This window comes from Balaenoptera musculus, unplaced genomic scaffold, assembly GCF_009873245.2.
Source record: "Balaenoptera musculus isolate JJ_BM4_2016_0621 unplaced genomic scaffold, mBalMus1.pri.v3 scaffold_78_arrow_ctg1, whole genome shotgun sequence".
NCBI lineage: Eukaryota > Metazoa > Chordata > Mammalia > Artiodactyla > Balaenopteridae > Balaenoptera > Balaenoptera musculus.
The window spans coordinates 754-21,387 of record NW_023503256.1 but is presented as its reverse complement, the minus strand read 5'-3'; the positions used below and the strand labels follow the sequence as shown (position 1 = coordinate 21,387).

General features: G+C 38.2%; 1 protein-coding gene and 1 non-coding gene across 2 annotated transcripts in view; one reads left to right on the top strand and one right to left on the bottom strand.

Annotated features, from left to right (window-relative positions):
• MTMR8 (myotubularin related protein 8) overlaps window positions 1-18,171 on the top strand; it is a gene marked incomplete at its 5' end in the record, with an annotated part of 47,082 nt that extends 28,911 nt beyond the window's left edge. The window contains 7 exons of the mRNA XM_036841261.1: window positions 738-872; window positions 3,658-3,790; window positions 5,121-5,230; window positions 11,290-11,415; window positions 12,276-12,325; window positions 15,044-15,244; window positions 18,039-18,171. Of these exons, the coding sequence (XP_036697156.1) occupies window positions 738-872; window positions 3,658-3,790; window positions 5,121-5,230; window positions 11,290-11,415; window positions 12,276-12,325; window positions 15,044-15,244; window positions 18,039-18,171 (888 nt within the window). The remainder of the gene's footprint in view (window positions 1-737; window positions 873-3,657; window positions 3,791-5,120; window positions 5,231-11,289; window positions 11,416-12,275; window positions 12,326-15,043; window positions 15,245-18,038) is intronic.
• A 1,899-nt stretch (window positions 18,172-20,070) lies between these two features.
• LOC118889516 lies at window positions 20,071-20,174 on the bottom strand. Its single transcript, XR_005018555.1, has one exon. It is a non-coding gene; the product is annotated as a U6 spliceosomal RNA (small nuclear RNA).
• Between the last annotated feature and the right edge of the window lie 460 nt (window positions 20,175-20,634).

The following is a 20,634-nucleotide window of genomic DNA, read 5'->3' as shown; positions in this document are numbered from 1 at the left end:
TGTGGTCTCTCTGAGATCTGGAATTACACAAACAGTCAAGTTCTCAGGTAGGCAACTATCAAGTGCTAAAAAGTACAGTAATACAAGTGGGTGTCTTTGTGTCAAACTATTGAAGTAAGCAGACTCCATAAAAAACACACCAAAGTGTAATGCAGTTCACTAACAAATTATTACCAGATGTATCTGCTAAATAGCTATGTTGTTTTCCTATTGAAATGGCTTGAAACAAACCAGCCGTCTGATTTGGCATTAACTCCTGAAATGAATGAACCCTGTTCTCTTAAGAGACTCTAGGTCTTTGAATTCTGCTGTCACTGTGAGCCTCTGGTTTATATGGGTGATATTACTGGGACTATAAAAAGCAAGAAAGTTTCAGGTAAATACTAGCCTAATACATATTGAAAATAGATAGAATTTTATTAAGGAAACACTCAGGGTGTGATTTTCTTGTAGTCTGGATTTGCCGAGACTGGGTTGGGAATCATAGCCATGTAGAAGAAAAAAAGACTATCTGAGCAACAGTTTGTTGTAATACAGCCCACATGCTGGAGTGGGGAGGGAGGCAGGAGGCTGAGCCCAACGTCATTGGAATGCCTGGGCTTCAGAGCTACATTTCTTTTTACTTCACTATCCTGAGTTGTTTCATCCTCTTCTTCTACTCACTGAACATGGGATCAAGGAGGATTTTTGACCACCTGTACATTTGACCACTCAACTGATACATTTTTTCCTTACAGGCTGCCATTTGCCGCTGTAGCCAGCCTCTGTCTGGATTTTATACTCGTTGCATAGATGATGAGCTCCTGCTAGAGGCTATTAGCCAGACGAACCCAGGGAGCCAGTTTATGTATGTTGTAGACACCAGACCAAAGGTATCTATGTATCAATGACCTCTCTAATACTCCTACTTTACTCATGTTATAATCGCCTTCCCCACATGTTGAGCTTTGCAGTGTTAATGGGAAAGTTAGGTTTGTGTATATGGGCTTATTATGTCATAACTGTGTAAAGTCATTTGAGTAAGCCATTTGGAACTCCTTTTATCATAGCTGTCACTGTCAAGCAAGACTATGAGAAGGTACTTTGAACAACTTAGTCTTGCCACTGCCTGTGAATGTCACAGAGAGGAGGGTCCTCAGATCAACCTAAACTCTCTGCATTAATTCCTTGACCCTCAACATTTTGTCTAGCTTTAATAAGGGATCGTAGAGGAATTAATTGTGCCCCACAAGGCAAGTAAAGGACAGATTTCCTTTTCTTAAAGGCTGTTCTTTTTACAAACAGCCCCAGAAAGAAATAATTTTGCTTATACTTTGATATGTTGACTGTGGATGATTAGGAGGTTTCATTGCTAACTAGGGATTGCTAAGTCAGTGATTTATATTCTAAGCCTAAACCAGGTGGTTGTGACTTCAGAGTTAAGCAATTGGTTGTGCTTGAAACCAGATAGTGGTCTTAGACAGATGTCTGCCTATTTTGGGGATCTCTCACTGACTATTCTGCAGGGCTACCTAGAACTGACTGGGCTCAATAGAGAAAATAATTTCCCTTTCTGCTCAGGTACCATCCTTCAGTTTCTCAGAACTTTGCTGTCTGGCTTCAACTATAACTGCATTTGACATTCTGGGATTAGAAGGAGTTTAATCAAATCTGTGTCTTCCATCAGTATTAGTCTTAAAATGGTAAAGAGAAGTACCAAGCTTTTGAAAAACTAAAGGATTGATGCCCTTTGTCCAAATGAAAGACCAAAAAGTCCTTTTTGATAGGTCTCTTTTTCCTCTCTCAGAGAGCCTAGAAATATCTAGCAACACTCCTCTTCTGGATGGCTAGATATATACTTTTAGTAGAAACTGTATTGTAGTGACAAAGTTACATTCTTAGGAGTCAGTCAAATCTGGGGTCAGATCCTGCCTTCAGCTTTTATCCATATGATCCTGGTTGAAATTGGTTCACCTCTCTGAACTTGTTTCCTTATGGGAATAATAATAGTACCTATCTTTAGGAGCTGTCATGAGGATTAAATGAGATAATATAAGTGAAGGATCTAGCACAGTGTCTGGCACATACATACTAGGGGCTCAGTAAATATTATATGTTCTTTCCTACTTGAACATTAGGCTGCTAATATGTAGCAGTTTCTCAGATATGCCAGTCCTGTTCCCAAAGAGTGTATACTGGTATGATGTAGCTAGCTATCTGTAGTAGCTGGCCTTTCTACTGCTGCCCAGACCTGGGTAGGGACTGCTGTAATTATTGTTTCATTTGCTGAAGCATCCATCAGTCATAACAAACTTTTTTGTTACTAGGTGGCTGTTGCTTACACCTCCTCAGGTGTCTCATTGATTTGTCCTTAATTTAATGAAAGCTCAGTGACATTCTTTGTGTGATAAGAGATCAAAATTACCATCATGTTTCTCCCTTTAACAAATATCCTGCATTCTAAATAGAATATGTTGACATGTAGATTTTTCTTCCCTGCATGTGTTAATGTGAATAGTTTGTGCTTTTGAGGTTTTTAATGGCATTCTTTTTTATTAATACAAAAACTACACCCTATCCATATGCATTCTCCTCCTACCTTCTGAAATGCACAACAATGGGAGATTAGAAAATAGGCCCAGACAACAGAAAAACATTTAATTAGTAAGATGGTTATAATCATAGAAGATATCTTGGCTGCTTTCTAGTTTTTTTATATATATAAATTTATTTTATTTATTTATTTTTCGCTGTGTTGGGTCTTCGTCGCTGCACATGGGCTTTCTCTAGTTGCAGCGAGCGGGAGCTACTCTTCGTTGCTGTGCGCGGGCTTCTCATTGCGGTGGCTTCTCTTGTTGCGGAGCACGGGCTCTAGGCACGCAGGCTTCAGTAGCTGCAGCACACCGGCTCAGTAGTTGTGGCGCACGGTCTTAGTTGCTCCGTGGCATGTGGGATCTTCCCAGACCAGGGATCGAACCCGTGTCCCCTGCATTGACAGGTGGATTCTCAACCCACTGTGCCACCAGGGAAGCCCCTTTCTAGTTTTTGGATTAATATCTCCTCTCTGCAAGTCTCATTTACTCACTACCCCACCCAACATTCTTCATATGACCTAGAAGTATTCTGATTACCACAAGCTGAATATAGTGTTAAAACAGCTCTTGGTATCTCCATTTCAATTTTATCAGTGAATGAAAGTCATTTATCTTATGCAGTCATGTTTTAGACATTTTTCTAGAGTAGCTATTTATAATTAATTGGCCCTGAAGTTCTTAGACTTCTTTCTAGAGCTTTTCAGTTATAAGGATTTTTGAACTTTCACATGTTTCTCAGTATAAAGCCCATTTGTTTGTGATAGGAAGCTCAAAATTATTATTTTAGTTCTTCAGATCAGATATCCTCATAGCTGCCATATCCTTCAATCAATCTCTTAAGCAGGGTTTTAGTAATAAAATAAAAACACTAAATCTCCTTCTCTTTCCCTATACTACTCTGTTACTTAAGATACCTGATCTAAATGCCAGTGAGATTCTCTTCATTCCAGAATGTGCCCTATGTGATCTAACTTCTTTTTAAATGGGTAAGATTTAAAACTGTTTAGAATGAAGCATTGAGATTGATGAACCATGTTCTTTTATCATCTGCCCTATCTGTTCTGTTATGTCCTTTATATTGCAGTTAAATGCCATGGCCAACCGAGCAGCTGGGAAGGGGTATGAAAAAGAAGACAACTATTCCAACATTCGCTTCAGGTTCATGGGCATTGAGAACATCCATGTGATGCGGAGCAGCCTGCAGAAACTCTTGGAAGGTACAGGGATTTCACCTGGGCTTGGCCAGAGGTTATATAGCTTGCATAATTATGTAAGCAAAAAGTATGCCTGATTTTGTGGTGAAACATAAAAGCAACCAGGTGAGCAGAATCAACAGGTGATAAGATTTTTGACTATAGTATAAATCCAGTTTGCATAGATAGTACTGAATTATAGCAGTGTTGGTCTGACAGAGGAACTACAATGTTCAGTTTTCATAACTCTGTGGAGTTCATCTGGGTTTAGTGGCTATGGAAATAATTTCTCTCTATAGAATTACAGAGACTGCTGTATAGGGGTGGGTAGGTCAAAATAAATACAAATGAATTGGGATTTATTTCATCTTCCTCATTTAATCTGCTGTAAGGAGTCAGTCCAATTTCATCACTGTGCTGATGAAGGGGGCGAATTTAGACTTCAAAGGAATAAAGCTGCTATCAGACAATTTGGGTCATCTGTCATCACCGCAATGTAATTGGGATCAGAATGGGGGCAAGGTGAGATCAGGGCTTTACAGGACTCTTGAGTCTAGAACATTTCTCCCAAAGCCACTACCCAGGATTCCATGATATGGTATGTCATCTCAGGCACACATAGGGAAAACCTGCCCTCATTAAGTGAACTCCGTGTTCTTCCTCTCTTTTCTTCAATTGTTCACTTATGCTTTCTGCCAGGACCTCTCCCTTACACAACCCTTACCAGATCCTGTCTTCTCAGTCTGCAGCCCTTTTAGGATATTAATGTTCCTCTTCCTTGGGTCTCTTCCTCCTTTCTTTTTTGTCCCAGAATATTCTATAGTAGGAGTGTAAGAGGACTTTTTGCAGATTTTTTGAGGCAAAAGATTGCCCTCTGCTGGATAACCAGTGCAAAATGCATGAAAATTAACTGATGTTTTTTTCAACCTGTTGAGACAGCACAGGGCTGCAAGGGAGTAGGTGGGGATGTGGAAGCAGAGACAGATGCTAAGGGTCTACAAAGTTAGGCTGAGTAGGAGGAGTTAAGATGGGAATCAAATGTGTTTTCTAATCAGAGGAGATGTGAGTATTTTCCTGTGGATGCTGACTCAGTCTTCTGGCTCTGTTCTTCAGAGATCTCTGTGGGCTTGGGGTGGGTTCTACAAGTCAAGAAAGCAGAGACCCGAGCTAGGAGATACGGTAGGCTCTAGCCCTAGTCCTGTCCCTGATTCACTGTGCGGTTTCCAACTAATCATTTAACCTTTCTGTGCCTCAGCTTCCTCATTTACAAAATGGGGATCCACTTTGTCCCCTTTCTTGGTGAATAAACTGAGGTAATTGTGAATTTCAATCTCTGCTTCCTTTTCTACCTTAGTTTGTGAATTGAAAACTCCAACAATGAGTGAATTTCTTAGCGGCCTGGAGAGCTCAGGGTGGTTGAGACACATTAAAGCTATTATGGATGCTGGAATTTTCATTGCAAAGGTAATAATCAGGACTTTTTTTTTCTTATTAGGCATCAATTTTATACACATCAGTGTATACATGTCAATCCCAATCGCCCAATTCAGCACACCACCATCCCCACCCCACCACAGTTAATAATCAGGACTTTTAAGAACTTGTACTGACTTAATTATGGGATCTCTTGAGGTAGCAGTATATTCATGGTAGAAAGAATATTGAAAAAAAACCTGGTTTCTAGATTCAGGTCTGCCACTAATTTACTGCGTGCCCTTGGAAAATCTCTTCCCTTCTCTGGGCCTCAGTTTCTCTGTCTGTAAAACAAGGTGGTTCTACTAGAATCTAATGGTATAAGTTTTGGGGGGCCCACTGAGCTCTTTGAGAATATGATTGACCCTCTGCCCCTAGAAAAATGTACATATGGCTATACATACAGAAAATAGACCTTAATTTCATGGGGTACACAGACCCCAGATCTCAAGTTAAAAACTCTTAGATAATCTCTCATGGTCCTTCCAGCTCAAATATTCTCATGGTCTTTCCAGCTCAAATACTCTGATGTATTTTTGTGTTGATTCTAAGGTATCAAGTGGAAGTAAGACTGGGTGTAAAATAAATGCAGAGCTTGTGTTTCTATGGGATTTCAGAGCTCTGAGTATAAAGCCGACAATTTTCTGACTTCTTTGTATAGGTCTGCCTCTGAATGCAGTCTAAGTAGGCTTCATCACTCATTTATGCTGACTCACTTATTTTCTGACCTTCAGAACCCTGGCTTCTGTATCATTTGTTAGGTAATGTTTAAAAAAAAAAAACAGAAGAAGAAATTTGGAGTGTACATTTTCTCATTTTGAAGTTTTGTTTATACATTCCTACATGAGAACTTGCTCTTTTCACCACACCCCTATTATTTGGTAGAAGTAAAGAAAAGGAGAGAATCACTCTTCACCTCTCTGCTGTCATTTTTTCAGTTGAAGATAATGAGATTTATAGCTTCTGGCTTAAAAGGTTTTTAGAGAGCGTGTGTAATTAACTATCTTAAATATCCAGCCCTATTGTTTTCCAACTTCCTAGTCCTGTTGCCTACATTTTTCACTGTAATTTATTATTAGTGCTTACTATGTGACCCTCTTGGTCATTTCAAGCCCACTGTTCTAGCCATTCTTTATACTGTTCCTTTTTCGCATGCCCTATACCCATACATTTGTATTTCCTTTCTGAAACTGACTTCATTAGACCAAAGAGAGTGAGAATGGAGAAGAGGGATAGATTTGATAGACCGTACAACCTCATAAATATTGGTTGAATTTAAATGAGTGGATGAAAAAGATAGGCTTTTGATTGCACGACTATCCTGTGCTTCCCATCTCCATCAGTACCTATCCAGTATCCCAAGCTTGAAAACTCTGTCAACCTTGAATTCTCTCTCTTCCCCTCCATCTGGCAATTGCCTCATCCTGTCAGTTCTCCTCAAAAGCGTTTCTCAAATATCCATTCTTCCCCACCTCTGCCTTAAGTACTATAATAACTTCCTGACTGGTTTACTTGTCTCTAGTAGTTGCTCCCCCCAGTATGGCCACCAGATTGCTTCTAAAGCCATATTTCTTGAGCACATATGATAATGTCACTTTAAACTCAAAATCCTCCATTGGTTCCCCATTGCCCGTAAGACCCTGGTAATTAGTGAGATTCTTGTTGCTCTCAAAAACACTATAGTATCCCTCCCTCTCTTGCTTTGTCTCTCATTATCTTTATTTTATTTATTTTTTTCTCATTACAAAAGTTATACATGTATGTTATCTAAGAAGTAAACATTTCAGAAATATATAATATAAAATGTAAATATTCCCTGTAGTTTGCCCCACAACACACACTATTAATAGTTTAATGTATGCTGCTAGATCAGCACTATTTGAACTTTCTGTGATGGTGGAAATGTTCTGGATCTGTACTAATACAATAGCCACTAGCCACATGTGGCAGTTGTACATTTGAAATGTGGCTAGTGAGAGTGAGGAACTGAATTTTTAATTTTATTTAGTTTTGATCAATTTAAATTTAAATAGCCACTTGTGGCTAGTGACTACCATATTGGACAGTACAGGTCTAGAATTTTTCAACATATATATAATTACATATATTATTACTAATTTGTAAAAATGAGATTATGTTGTGCATATTTTTCTGCAACTAACTTTTTATACTTAATGTATGATGAACATTTTCCAGGTCAGTTCAGTCAGTGTGACCTCATTCTTTTCAGTGACTGTATAATATTCCATTAAGTGAATTTATCATGGTCCCTGTTCATGGGCAATTCAGTTATTCACATTTTTCACAAATGCAGACATTGTTGCATCAAATATCCTTGAACATATATCTTTATATGTGTGGGCATTCTTAAAAGTGGATTTTCAGTTGAAGAGTATGAATATTTCAGACTTTACTAGATGTGGCCAAATTGCCCTTCAAATAGGATGCACCAGTTTCCATTCCCACCAACAATGCCTCTTTCTCCACATAGCCAGCAATGGTTATCATCCATCTTTTTAATCTTTGCCAATTTGATAGGTTATGCATTTTATGTCATGTTTATTTTGCATTTCTTTAATCATTAGTGAAATTGAGCATCTTTTCCTGTTCACCAGTGACTTTTCACTCCATTTGGAGTCCTAAGGAAAGAGTATACTCGCTACTATTAGGCCTCTGATACTATCTGAGGTATCTGGTTAACTGAAGAGTTTCAAAGGTTGAGAAACTTTTTTCCAGATCTCTCTAACTCTTGTCTTACTCGCAACCTAACTATCCTTCTAGGAATATAATTTCTCTTTTACCTTCTACTACAAAGGTTACTCATTTTCCCACACCCCATGAACCGCACGGTCCATGACAGGTTCAGTGTTCCCCTTGCTCCTTACAAAACTCCTTCCTCCTTTTAGGTCTACTGCAGTTAGCTATACCACTCTATACCTCTCCTAGTGACTCTTCTTTCTCCATTAAGGACTTTGGAAACCGCTTTAGGTAGGTGGTTTCCTCTCCATCCTGATTCTTCCTCTCAATCCCAGGAGATTTGAATGTCCATGTACAACCTATAAAACACTCTGCACTGATAGTTCTTTGAGCTTTTGTACTCCAGTTCTTACACTCTTACTCCAGCTAACCTGGTTCTTCTATCCCATGGAGACCTCTACACTTTTAACTCCACTTTTTCCACCTTTTCCTACCTTCTTCCCTATCGAGCCAAAACCTAGTGGTGTAGCACCTCATCTATTCCACCTTGCCTCTTTATCCTTCCACTCTACCTGCCCTGTTAATCCCATTCATTCTCTACTTTCTCTGCTCTTATGCCCTGAAAACTAAACATTACCACAAAGAAATAAATCCCATAGCCATGTTACTTGGTATAATTACAGATTTATGGTCTCTAATATTGACTGTAGTCCTATAGTCTTAGGACCACTTAACAGTCATTTTATGTGTCCCTGGTTGGTTCCAGCCCTGTTCCACCAAGCAGATATTCCTAATTTGTATTTTACTTTCAAGCTGGCTACACCACTGTTACTCCCCTCTCTGTAAGCACATATTCAGACATGTCTTCTTCTTTATAGAAAAATAAAGGTAATCTCTCATCTTCCCACTACTATTCTTACCAACTTTTTTTGCTCCTTTCTTGCTATCTCAGAGGAAATGGTGCCTCATCTTCTGTGTAAGACTAATCCCTTTACCTCTATTCTTAATCCCTTCCCCTCCTTCTTCAAGGAGCCTCTTTCCCCTACATTTTCAAACATTTCCTTTCACTGGCTTCATCCCTCAGAAATATGCTCAATACTTTCTTATTCCTAAGAAAAAGAACTTTTCTTATTCTCTTCTAGTTACTGTTCTCTTTCCTCTTGCTTAGAGCTTTCTTGAAAGTAATTGGCCTTCCCTATTCTTACTTCCTCACCTCCCTTCACTCTTCAGTTCACTGTGATCCAGTTTACATACCATTACTACTGTTCTTGCTGAGGTCACTAATGACCCCTAACTTGTCAATCTCAGGGTCACTCTTTAATCTTTATTCTATTTTGACCACTCTGCTGCATTTGACATTGTTATCCCCTTTCTCTTTGAACCATTTTTGTAGTTCTGACCTTAATCCCACTGCTACTTCCTGGTTCTCTTTCTACCTTTCAGGCTTCTTTTTCATAAGCTGACTCCTGTAATAGCCCGCCCCCCTTCCTCTACTTTCCCTTTAAACGTTACTACTTTCTAAGGTCTTTCCTTTTCTCACTTTGGTCTCTGCCTGGACAGCACCAGCCATACACAGTATCCACTACCATCTCTGTTCATATAGTGGTCAAATCTATACTCTGGCTCAGATTCCTCCTTCTCCTGAACTCCAGACCCACATATGCAGTTGTCCACTGGATGCTCCATTAGATGTCCTTCAACTACCTCAGAATCTCCATGGCCCCAAATGAAATCTTATCTACTCCCAACACCAACTAAAACTTGTTTCTTCTTCTGTGTTCACTGTTCAGGCTAATGGTACTGTAATCCACCTAGTTACTAAGTGACACATTTAAGAGTCATCTTTGGCTTTTCCTTCTCCTTCATTCCACATCCATTCTCTTACTATGTCCTGTTAAATCTTCATTCTTAACATCCCTCTTCTCCTTTTCAGCCCCACTGCTACTGCATTAGTTCAGGTCCTTGTTGCATTTCACAATTTTAGTAACTCTTTGACTGGTCTTCCTAAATCCAAATTTATGTCCTCTATTCTCCTACTGTCACCACAGTGAGTACATCTGATCATGGCACTCCTCTGCTTTTAACACTCCAGTGACTCCCTGTTGCCACCAGATATAATGCACACTTGTCAGTCTGACCCTTGCCCTCCTGGCCAGACCTGTCTCTCCTCACTCCCTCACTCCCAGCCTAGCCTCAACCACCAAGCTAGCTAAGAATTCCTCACCTATGCCTCGCATCCTTGCCTTTGTACATGTTGTCATATTATGCCCCTTGCCTGGAATGTCCTTTCCTCCTGGTCCATCCGACAAATGCCTACTCATCTGACAAGACCCACTTTAGTTGTCTCCTCTTCTTTAGTTATTGTGTGCCTTTGTTGTACCTGGTATTAACTTTTATTGTTTTGGTTATCATTGGTTTGTAGTCATTCATTTAAATGTTTGTCTTTTTTTATGTACCTAGTGCACACAATAGTGCATCTTGTGTAGTCACTCAGTAATTATTGGCTAGGTGAGTAGATGAATGAATGAGTGAATAAATTTCCTTCTCCTTCCTCACCTGAGAAAATCCTACATTTTCTTCAAGGCTCAAGCTTCCCTGGCTCCTACAAAAGGATATAATTACTACACATTACCCTATAGCAGCAGTTTTTCCACTGCATTGTATTTATTTATTTACCTTTGGTCACCCTGACTAGTTTGCTCATTGAAGTCAGAAACTGAGTCTCATCTTTGTATCTCTAATCCTTAACACATACCTGGCACAGAGGTATATACATAATTAAGTGTTAGAATGAATAAGTGAATGCTCAATATCTACCATTGCCAAAATTGCACAGGTTGAGTAACTGCCCATATTTTTACATAGTTCTGATTGTATAGAAACTGACCTAAGACAGATAAACCTCTCCATCTTAAGTTGGAAGGATTTGTATTAGTAAGGCTAAATGGCTAAAGCTTCCAGAGGAAATTATTGTCAGGTCTGGGACTGGAACGCAGAACTGTCCTGTCTGTTTTTGAGCATGAATTCTTCCTCTTGCCCACCTCTCTCTCTGAGAATTGAGAATTGATCCATGTCTTCTTCAGAAGTTTTATGAATGTAGACCTCCTTTTGTTTTTCTTTTTACCCTGTATCATGTGTTGATTTTGATTTTCTTTTCCTTATTAGGTAAGCTCACCTTCTGTTACACTCCTTTATTTTCTTTGTCATTCCCATACAGGATGCTAATATTTTGAGAAGAAATTAATGTAGCCCAGTAAGACCAAGTTCTCTGCTGTAGGGATGGTAACCCTATTTATTAACCCGGCATACTATGAAAAATTGTCTACGCTACTTTTTGCCTCTTGTCTTAACAGGCAGTGAAGGTAGAAAAGACCAATGTCTTAGTCCATTGTTCTGATGGGTGGGACCGCACAGCACAGGTCTGCTCTGTGGCCAGCATCCTCCTAGATCCATTTTATAGGACATTCAAAGGACTCATGGTAAGAGAACAAGTGATTGGATTTTACTTTGCACAAGTGGGAGATTGTGAATAGGTCAAAAATAACTCTCAGCCAACTTGTTTTCTACAAGAAAGAGGTCTACAAAAACAGCTCTGTTTTTCAATTTAGCTTCTTTCTACTAAACTAGGCATTTACAGTCTATATACTTTCCATTGCACACTCAACATAGTTTCTTACCCATCAGAAGATAAGTTGGATGTAATAGGCTGATGTAAGGGGTAGGAAAGACTCCAAAAGTTTGCAAAGTTGAATGGATGACTTAAATAAGCAGACTGATGGGCTCATCATCTTCAACATCAGCTGTCTGGATGTCAGACTCATGATTTTTTTCTGGTGCTGAATCCAAGGTTTCTTAGTTTGTCTTTCTATGAAACAGAACTCACAGTAGGAGTTTATCCTCATTTTTCTTTTGGAAATGCTTTATTTTTTTTAATGGTTGAAAATGTGTTTATATCAAGATTTGTTCCTGATATAAACTCAAGTACTGCCTTTGGATTCCTGTTTTTTCATAGGTTGAATGTAATGTGTTTATCAAGATTGCGTTTAGTTATGGCTCAAATGGCTTATCACACATTATGTAAAAGCCAAAAGAAATGTGACAATGGATACAAATCCAGAATAATTTCTCCTGAGAGCTTTGAAATTTGAAGGCAGCCTGTATAGGCTTTTAAATGAAATCCAAGTTACTTATTTATCATTTGGGAAATTAACTTTATGATCAGTTCAACGCAAATTTGTACAAAGTCCACTTCAGCAAAGTGTTTTGATATTTTATAGGTATGGTTAATTAATTTTATGGTTTTCCTAATGCAAAGTTTTCTTTTTGTATAAAAATGAAGATCCTGATAGAGAAGGAATGGATATCCATGGGCCACAAGTTCTCCCAAAGGTAAAAATATTACTTTAAAGGTAGAGGCTAAGGAGAATTTATTAGGGTGAGATTTATCAAAAACCCCAATATGTTCTTGTGAAAGAAGGAAGAGTAGGTTGAACATGGCATAAATCTCTTTTCATCAAGAAACACATATTCCAGACACTATGCTAAGGGACTAGGGCTACAAGGGTGACTAGAATATCATATCTGCCTTCAAAGTGAGCAAATGATTATATCAAATTGTTAAATATTTCAGGGAAGAACAGACATCACGGGCTACAGAGGAAAAAGTGCTTAACTGTTTTTGAAGAAGACAGGATAGCCTTCCAGGAATAGGCAGTATTTAAAAGTGAATTTTAGGGAATGAATAGGAGTTTGCTAGAGAGAACGGTGGGCATTCAGGCAGAGGGAATAATATCTAAGACAATGTACTTTTTAACCTTGTATAAGAAGAAAAGGCATGTGCGGATTTCTGTTCTTTGGTAAGAGGTGGATGCAAGGACTTACATTTATTTAGTGACCTAATGCTGCTATAAGCCAAGCAGCCTCACTGAGACTTTATGTGTGTTATGAGAACAATAACAAATGTTTACCGAACACCTAACAGTATGCTGTATACTATATCAGACACTGAGCTGGTGCCAAAGGCACATAAAATGTGAGTTTTACCCTCAAGGAGGTTACTATTCAGGTCTTATTCTCCTGCATCTGTGTGTATCCGTTTAATTTCATTTGATTGTCGCTCTCTAGCTATTTGGGTCCATCCATTCATTCTTCCTTTGTCAACAAACATTGGGCCAAGCAATATGCCAGGTTTTAAGGAGACTGTATTAGAACAGATATGGTCTCTGTCCCTTCTTTTATAGAAAATAAAATCAATGATGATAGTATAGTATGATAAGTGCTAAGTCAAAGGTAAACATATACAAGGGAACCTTACCTATTCTGGGCAAAGAAAGCTTCCTAGAACTGATGGCATTTTAGAACATTAAGAAGATGAGGTTGATTCTATTTTTAGTTTTTGAGACATCTCCATAATGTTTTCCACAGTGGCTGCACCAATTTACATACCCACCAGCAGTGTAGGATGTTTCCCTTTTCTCCACATGGAAGGACAGGAGGAGAAGGAACTAAGTTTGTGAGTGTCCAAGGCAGAAGTTAGATATTTTTACTTGATAGCCTTGATCTTTTTCATTAACACTGTAGACGTCAATGTGAAATGGGTTAGGGTTTAAGAAGATAGCTTAAAATTTGCAAGAGCTGTAAGGGTTAATGGGAAAACTGTGTTAAGGATATTCATAAAGGTTATTTGGGAGCAATTAAGTTCCAGCTGAGTATGGAGACTTATGATATCAATTTGCATGGTTTTATAATTTTCTCAAGCAGCATTTATCAGTCAGGATGTGGGAGTAGAGAACATAGCTTCTTAGGCTCATCAATGGTTGGATTTTGAAGGAGAATAATGACCAAAAAAATGACCAGAAAATTGAAGAAAATGGGGAGAGAATAGTTGATGGGGCAGACCATAGCATATAGTCTGGGTAAGGAAGAAAGGGAAGCTAGTAGGAATCTGGAAAGGTGAGAGGTCCAGAGATGAGGCTGGAGGAGATAAGATGAGCAGCCTTTGGAAATATAATATATGGTGATCAGAGTAGGATATTGAGATTAAGGTTTCAAAGTGGAGGAAGGACCTTTAGCTAACATCAAGAAACAGCCATGGATACGAGAGGCTGATGTGAAGTAGAGGTAAAGATCGGTGAAGATAATTAGATTTGAGTTAGTTAAGGAACCTGCTAAGCCACGTGTAGGTCATCTGCATCGACTCCAAAGATAAGTACTTATGACTGGAGTCAGATTCTTCAGAAAATGTAGAGAAGTAACCCAAAGATTGTGGAACACAACATTGAGGAAAGTGAACAACAGCATGACCCATAGTGGAAGTGTTTTTAAGAGAGTGAAAGGAGTAGTAGAAAGGAGAAAGCCGATCCCACTTCTGCTCTGTTTTAGGATTATTATACATGGAGAGTGGAATGATGAGCATTCTCCATTTGATTTGGGCCCCAAGAAGAAGTAGTGTCGTTGGTGGGATGGATTTCAATTAAATCAAAAGGTAGAACATTCAGTGTAAAAGCTAAGGATGCCATGTTTATTTCTAGTGGAATAGGGTTTCTAATGGATGGTAGAGTTGGGAAAGAGGACATCATGGGAGAGGAAACATTAAACAATTCTGGGATGAGGTTTTTTCATTCATTTAATAAACTTATTAAATACCCTTTTCATGCCAGGCACTGTCCAATAAACAAGATAGATATGGTCCTTGCTCACATGAAGCTAAAGGTAGCTGTTTAAATTAATTAAAATTAAATACAATTGAAAATTCAGTTCCTTAGTCACACTAGCTGCATTTCAAGTGCTTAATAGTTAGTGACTACCATATTGGACAGCACAAATATGGAACATTTTGATCATTGCAGAAAGTTCTATTGTAGAGGATGTAAAAGGAAATAGAATAGATGACCAAGGGCTTACAATCTGGATAATAGTGAAGGATGCTAGTGGCTAAGAGGTCCATTGGGATTAATTAACTTTGAGATTCTGGGTGGCATTTTGGCATTAGGCATTTCCTTACCAATGCCAACAGAGACAAAAGGTGACCTTGCTATAGCCTATTCCAAACAGTGTAATCCCTGATGTTAATCATTGTCTTTCTTTACCTTTATTTGCATCTCTCAGGTGTGGCCACCTGGATGGGGACTCTAAAGAAGTATCCCCTATCTTCACACAGTTCCTAGACTGTATCTGGCAATTAATGGAACAATTTCCTTGTGCCTTTGAGTTTAATGAAAATTTCTTGCTGGAAATTCATGACCATGTCTTCTCCTGCCAGTTTGGGAACTTCCTTGGAAACTGCCAGAAGGATCGAGAAGATCTGAGGTGAATTCAGTTTGTGAAAAAACACTGAATAGGGAGAGGGGATCAGTGTAAAAGAAATTTACCCACCACCCTGAATTTGGGACAGCAGTTCACGAAAGGGGAGGAGATGACAACTATAAAAATAACTTTTGAAGCATAAATCACTCAGTGTTTCCATGGAGATTCCTCAAAACCTCAGATTCTTTATCTGTGAAATAGGGATAATACCTACTTTTCAGAGCAATCCTGAGGAACCAGTAAAACAATGGATGTGCAAGGACTTTGTAAGGAATGAATTACTGTGCAGGTGTGAGTAGTCAATAGCTACAGTCCTTTATCATTTGTGTCAAAGATCATGTGTGAGTAGTCAATAGCTACAGTCCTTTATCATTTGTGTCAAAGATCACCAAATGGCAGCTCATAGGCCAAATCTAGCTTAACAGGTATATTTTGTTTAGTCTGTGGAGTATTTTTTAAACTGTGAATAAGATGTCAACATTTAAATATCACGATATTTCACACAAAAATCCAGTTATTTTAGGATTTTTTTCCTAAATCAAAAAGCTGTTGTGCCAAGATATTCTGCAAAATCAGGAGCTCTGGCAATACCTGACCTGCATTTTCTAATGGCAGTAATCAGCTAGAGCTGAATAACAGCTGCTCCACTTGAATGAAGCAAACTCACTCTCGTTTGCCAGTTCTCACCCCTCTCTATAGTTTATTCTCAGCGCACTTCTAATGTTATCTTCCCAGCTCCTATAGGTGGTTGAATTTGCACCAGACTTAAAACTCTAACATCCTCACAATATATAAAACGTAAATAATTTTTGAACTTGACAAGATAGAGTTTCTGTGAATAGTATTCTCCTTGTTTTAGAGTCAGAGAAAAAGAAATAGAGAGGGAAGTAGCTGTCACACAACCCAACCCACTCTTGTTTCATAGCTGTTGGTTGGTTAGCTCAAGTTCTCAGGCCCCTCTATGATGTATCCTGGATGAATCGGATGACATCTCTAATTCTGTTTTCTTGTCAACACAGAGATGGATCTTGCTGCTTTAACATTTGTGCTTACTTGGTAGCTTCTATGCACATTTCTGTTTCATTTTGCAACTAGACCTTTCTTACCCTCTTCGCAGATGCTTTCAGACACATTCATTCTGTCTCTGACCTGCTCTTCTAGCATTAAAATCTAAGATCTTTTCCATATTCTTTTTTCCGCCCTCTTAAAATGAGGCTAATATATCCTAGACCCATTCCCCACACAAATCTGAATCTCCATGTAAAAGTACAAAAGTTGAAAATTTTAACATGTTAAAATAGTGATTGCATAAAATAAACAGAAATATCATTCATCCATAAAAGAAAAGGCATGGACTCTAGAGTCAGAGAGAGTTGGGTTCAAATTTTGGCTCTGTCAACTACTAGCTATGTGACTTTTTTCAAATTATTTTTTTGTCTCATTTTCTCATTATTATTTTGGGGATAAAATATCTCACAGGATTTTATTATGAAAATTTAATGAGGTATTTTAGGTAGAGTCTGGACCAGTGTTTCACACATAGTACATACTCAACAAATACTAGTTACCTTACCTCTGAAATATTTTTTTTCTTTTTTCAACCAAAAACAAATGAGAAAGATGGATATACAAGTCCTTTGACCTCATTGAAATGGTCTGAGGATTCTAAAAGTTTCAAGACTACAGTGTTTAGGTCCTACAACCCATACTGCTTCTCTTTGTTGTCCTCCTTGAGCTTTCTTTGACACTGTGTGAGTAAATGAACTTCCCATGCATTGTTACGCAGCAGCTCTCACTGGGACAATGGATCCCATGTTTTTTGCAGTGTTAACTAAGTGGCTCCCCAAGGACTCAACTAAGGTATAAGAAGAATCAGTCTTGCAATATAAATGTCACAGTCTGTGCTGCTCACCTAGATAACTCACAAATATTTGCTAATATAAATTGCTAATTGTCTTTCACTGTCTTATACCTTCTGAGAGGAGGAGAAGCTGGCTTGAAATAAAATAAAATATAGAAAAGCCAGAAATTCACCCTCTAGTCTTTCTGTTAACTTACCAGATTTTTAAAAGCAATTCTAGATTTTTTAAAACTGGAAAGGTCATTAGTTCATAGAATCTGAGATTTGGAAGAGACCTTAAAGGTCATATTTTACAAATGAGGAAATAGGCCCAGAAAGAGCTAGGGACATTCCTCAGATTACATAGCTACTCCATGGTAGAGACTATACTCAGCATCTGTTGCTCTTCAATGTGGAAGTCTTTCTAACCTCTAATTCATTTAAAGATTGGTAAGTTGAAGCCCAGATAATTTGTTACTCTATCAGTGTTCATTACCACTTATTTTCACTTTCCTTCTATCATATCCTGTCCCTCTGTCTTTTTTTTTTTAAAGATTGATTGATTGATTGATTGCTATGTTGGGTCTTCGTTTCTGTGCTAGGGCTTTCTCTAGCTGCGGCAAGTGGGGGCCACTCTTCATCGCGGTGCGCGGGCCTCTCACTATTGCGGCCTCTCTTGTTGAGGAGCACAGGCTCCAGACGCGCAGGCTCAGCAGTTGTGGTTCACGGGCCCAGTTGCTCCACGGCATGTGGGATCCTCCCAGACCAGGGCTCGAACCCGTGTCCCCTGCATTAGCAGGCAGATTCTCAACCACTGCGCCACCAGGGAAGCCCCCTGTCCCTCTGTCTTGAATTAGGTTAATTGTTAATAAAATTTGGATGATTATCAAGTTCAACAGGACTGTTGATTTTACTTGCTTGCTGCTTTTAATTTTTTGGCTTTTTTTTTTCTGACAGAATCTATGAGAAAACCCATTCCGTGTGGCCTTTCTTGGTTCAGAGGAAACCAGACTTCAGGAACCCTCTCTATAAAGGCTTCACTGTGTATGGGGTACTCAATCCTAGTACTGTGCCCTACAACATTCAGTAAGTTCCTAAGCTGTCCCATCCTTTCTTACAGCAAGCCCAGGGCCTCAGCTGCTTTGCCTCTCCTTGTATAGCTGACATCATCTCCATAAGCCTGGCTATGGAGTAGGACACTCTCTCCCCAGATCACCCATTCCTTGCTGCCTCTGAAAACAAGACCACACTCTCTTTGGTTGTTGTTACTTGCTGAGGGAAATAAACAAGAAACAATAGTTGATTTGTAGTAATACAACCAGTCAAGATGTAGGTTGTTTCATTCCTTTGAGTCTTTCCTTGTATATTCCTCTTCTTTCCCATCCTTTTCCCCAACAAAGAGAAGGAAAAACAGAGAAAGAGAATGTGCTGGTATTGTTTGCTCTACTTTCCCCCAAAAGTGTAAAGTATAGGGTGCCATGCTCACTGACCACAACTCAATGAGTACAAGACAGAACTGAATGCATTTATTAAGTCTAACGGTTTATTTTGTATATTCATTAGGATTTTATATATGTAAGATCATGTCATTTCTGAATAGAGATTGTTTTACTTATTCCTTTCCAATTTGGATGCCTTTTATTTTCTTGCCTAATGCCCTGTTTAGAACTTACAGTGTTGAATAGAAGTAGTGAAAGCAGGCATCCTTGTACTGTTCCTGATCTTAGGGGGAGACCTTTTGGTCTTTCTCCATTGAGTATGTTATAGTTTTGTTTTGTTTTGTTTTACAAATGACCTTTATCACGTTTAGGACATTCCTGTCTGTTCCTAGTTTGTTGAGTGCTTTTATGATGAAAGGGTGTTAGATTATATCAAATGTTTTTTCTGAATCATGTTGAGATGCAGATGACTATATGTTATTTTCTCCTTAATTTTATTTATTTTTTATTTATTTTTTTGTTTCTTTTTTGTTTGGCCATGCCACACAGCTTGCAGGATCTCAGTTCCCTGACCAGGGATTGAATCCGGGCCACAGTAGTGAAAGCCCAGAATCCTAACCACTAGGCCACCAGGGAACTCCCTCTCATTAATTGTATTAATATGGTGTATAACATTGATTGATTTTTCAGATGTTGAACCATCCATACTTTCCTAGGGTAAATCCCACTTGGCCATGGTGTATAATCCTCTTAATATGCTGCTGCATTCAGTTGGCTACTATATTGTTGAGGATTTTTGCATCTATATTCATAAAGCATATTAATCTACAGTTTTGTTTTTTCGTGATGTCCTGGTCTGGCTTTGGTATCAGGGTAACGGTGACCACATAGAATGAGCTGGGAGTGTTCCATTCTCTTCAATATTTGGAACAGTTTGAGAAGGATTGTTGTTAATTCTTTAAATGTTTAGCAGAATTCACCAGTGAAGCCATCTGGTCATGGATTTTTCTTTGTTGGGAAGTTTTTGATTACTTGTTATAGGCCTGTTCAAATGTTTTATTCCTTCTTGAGTCATTTTTGGTAGTTTGTGTGTTTCTAGAAATTTGTCCATTTCATCTGTCTAATTTGTTGGCATGCAATTGTTCAGGATATTCTCTCATATTTTTCTTTATTTCTGTAAATTCAGTAGTAACATCCCTAATTTAATTTATGATTTTAGTAATTTGAGACTTTTCTCTTTTATTTTTTGAGGCCGAAATACTTTCCTTTAATATCCAAAGCATTCTGTACGTAAACTGGATAATACATATTAAATGATACATTTCTATGACATTTAGGGGTTTTGGGGGCATTTTTTCCCGCTTTATTGAGATATAATTGACATATAACATGGTGTAAGTTTAAGGTGTACAATGTGGTGATCTGATACATGTAAATATTGTGAAATGCTTACCACAATAAGATCAGTTAGCACATCCTCTACCTCATACAATTACCATTTTGCTGTTGCTGTTGTTATGGTAAGAATATTAAAGCTCTACACTCATAGCAAAAATATGGAACAATTCACAAATTTGCATGTTATTCTTTCACACGTGCCATGCTAATCCCTGTATCATTCTAATTACATTATATGTGCTGCTAAAGTGAGCACTCTCATTGTTTTTAATCAGTTTAGCTTAAAGTTTTGTTGAATTTATTGATCTTTTCAAAGAACCAATTTTAGTTTTGTTGATTTTCTCTATTTTTTTATAATCTTTATTTCTTTTATCTCTGTTCTAATCCTTATTATTTCTTTCCTTATGCTGACTTTGGGTTTAATTTGCTCTTCATTTTTAGTTTCATAAGGTGTAAAGTGATTTACTTGAGATCTTTCTTCTTTTTTAATGAATGCATTTACAGCTATAAATTTCCTTCTTAGCAGTTCTTTCTCTGTATCCCATAAGTTTTGGTATATTGTGTTTTTGTTTATACCCATCCCAAAGTATTTTTAAATTTGAATTTCAGATAAACAAAAAATAATTTGCTTAAAAAGCTTGGATGATATGTCTCTTTAATGCATGTAAAGACAGTTCTAAAATGTATACAGAAATGGATTTGAAAGTTACAGTTAA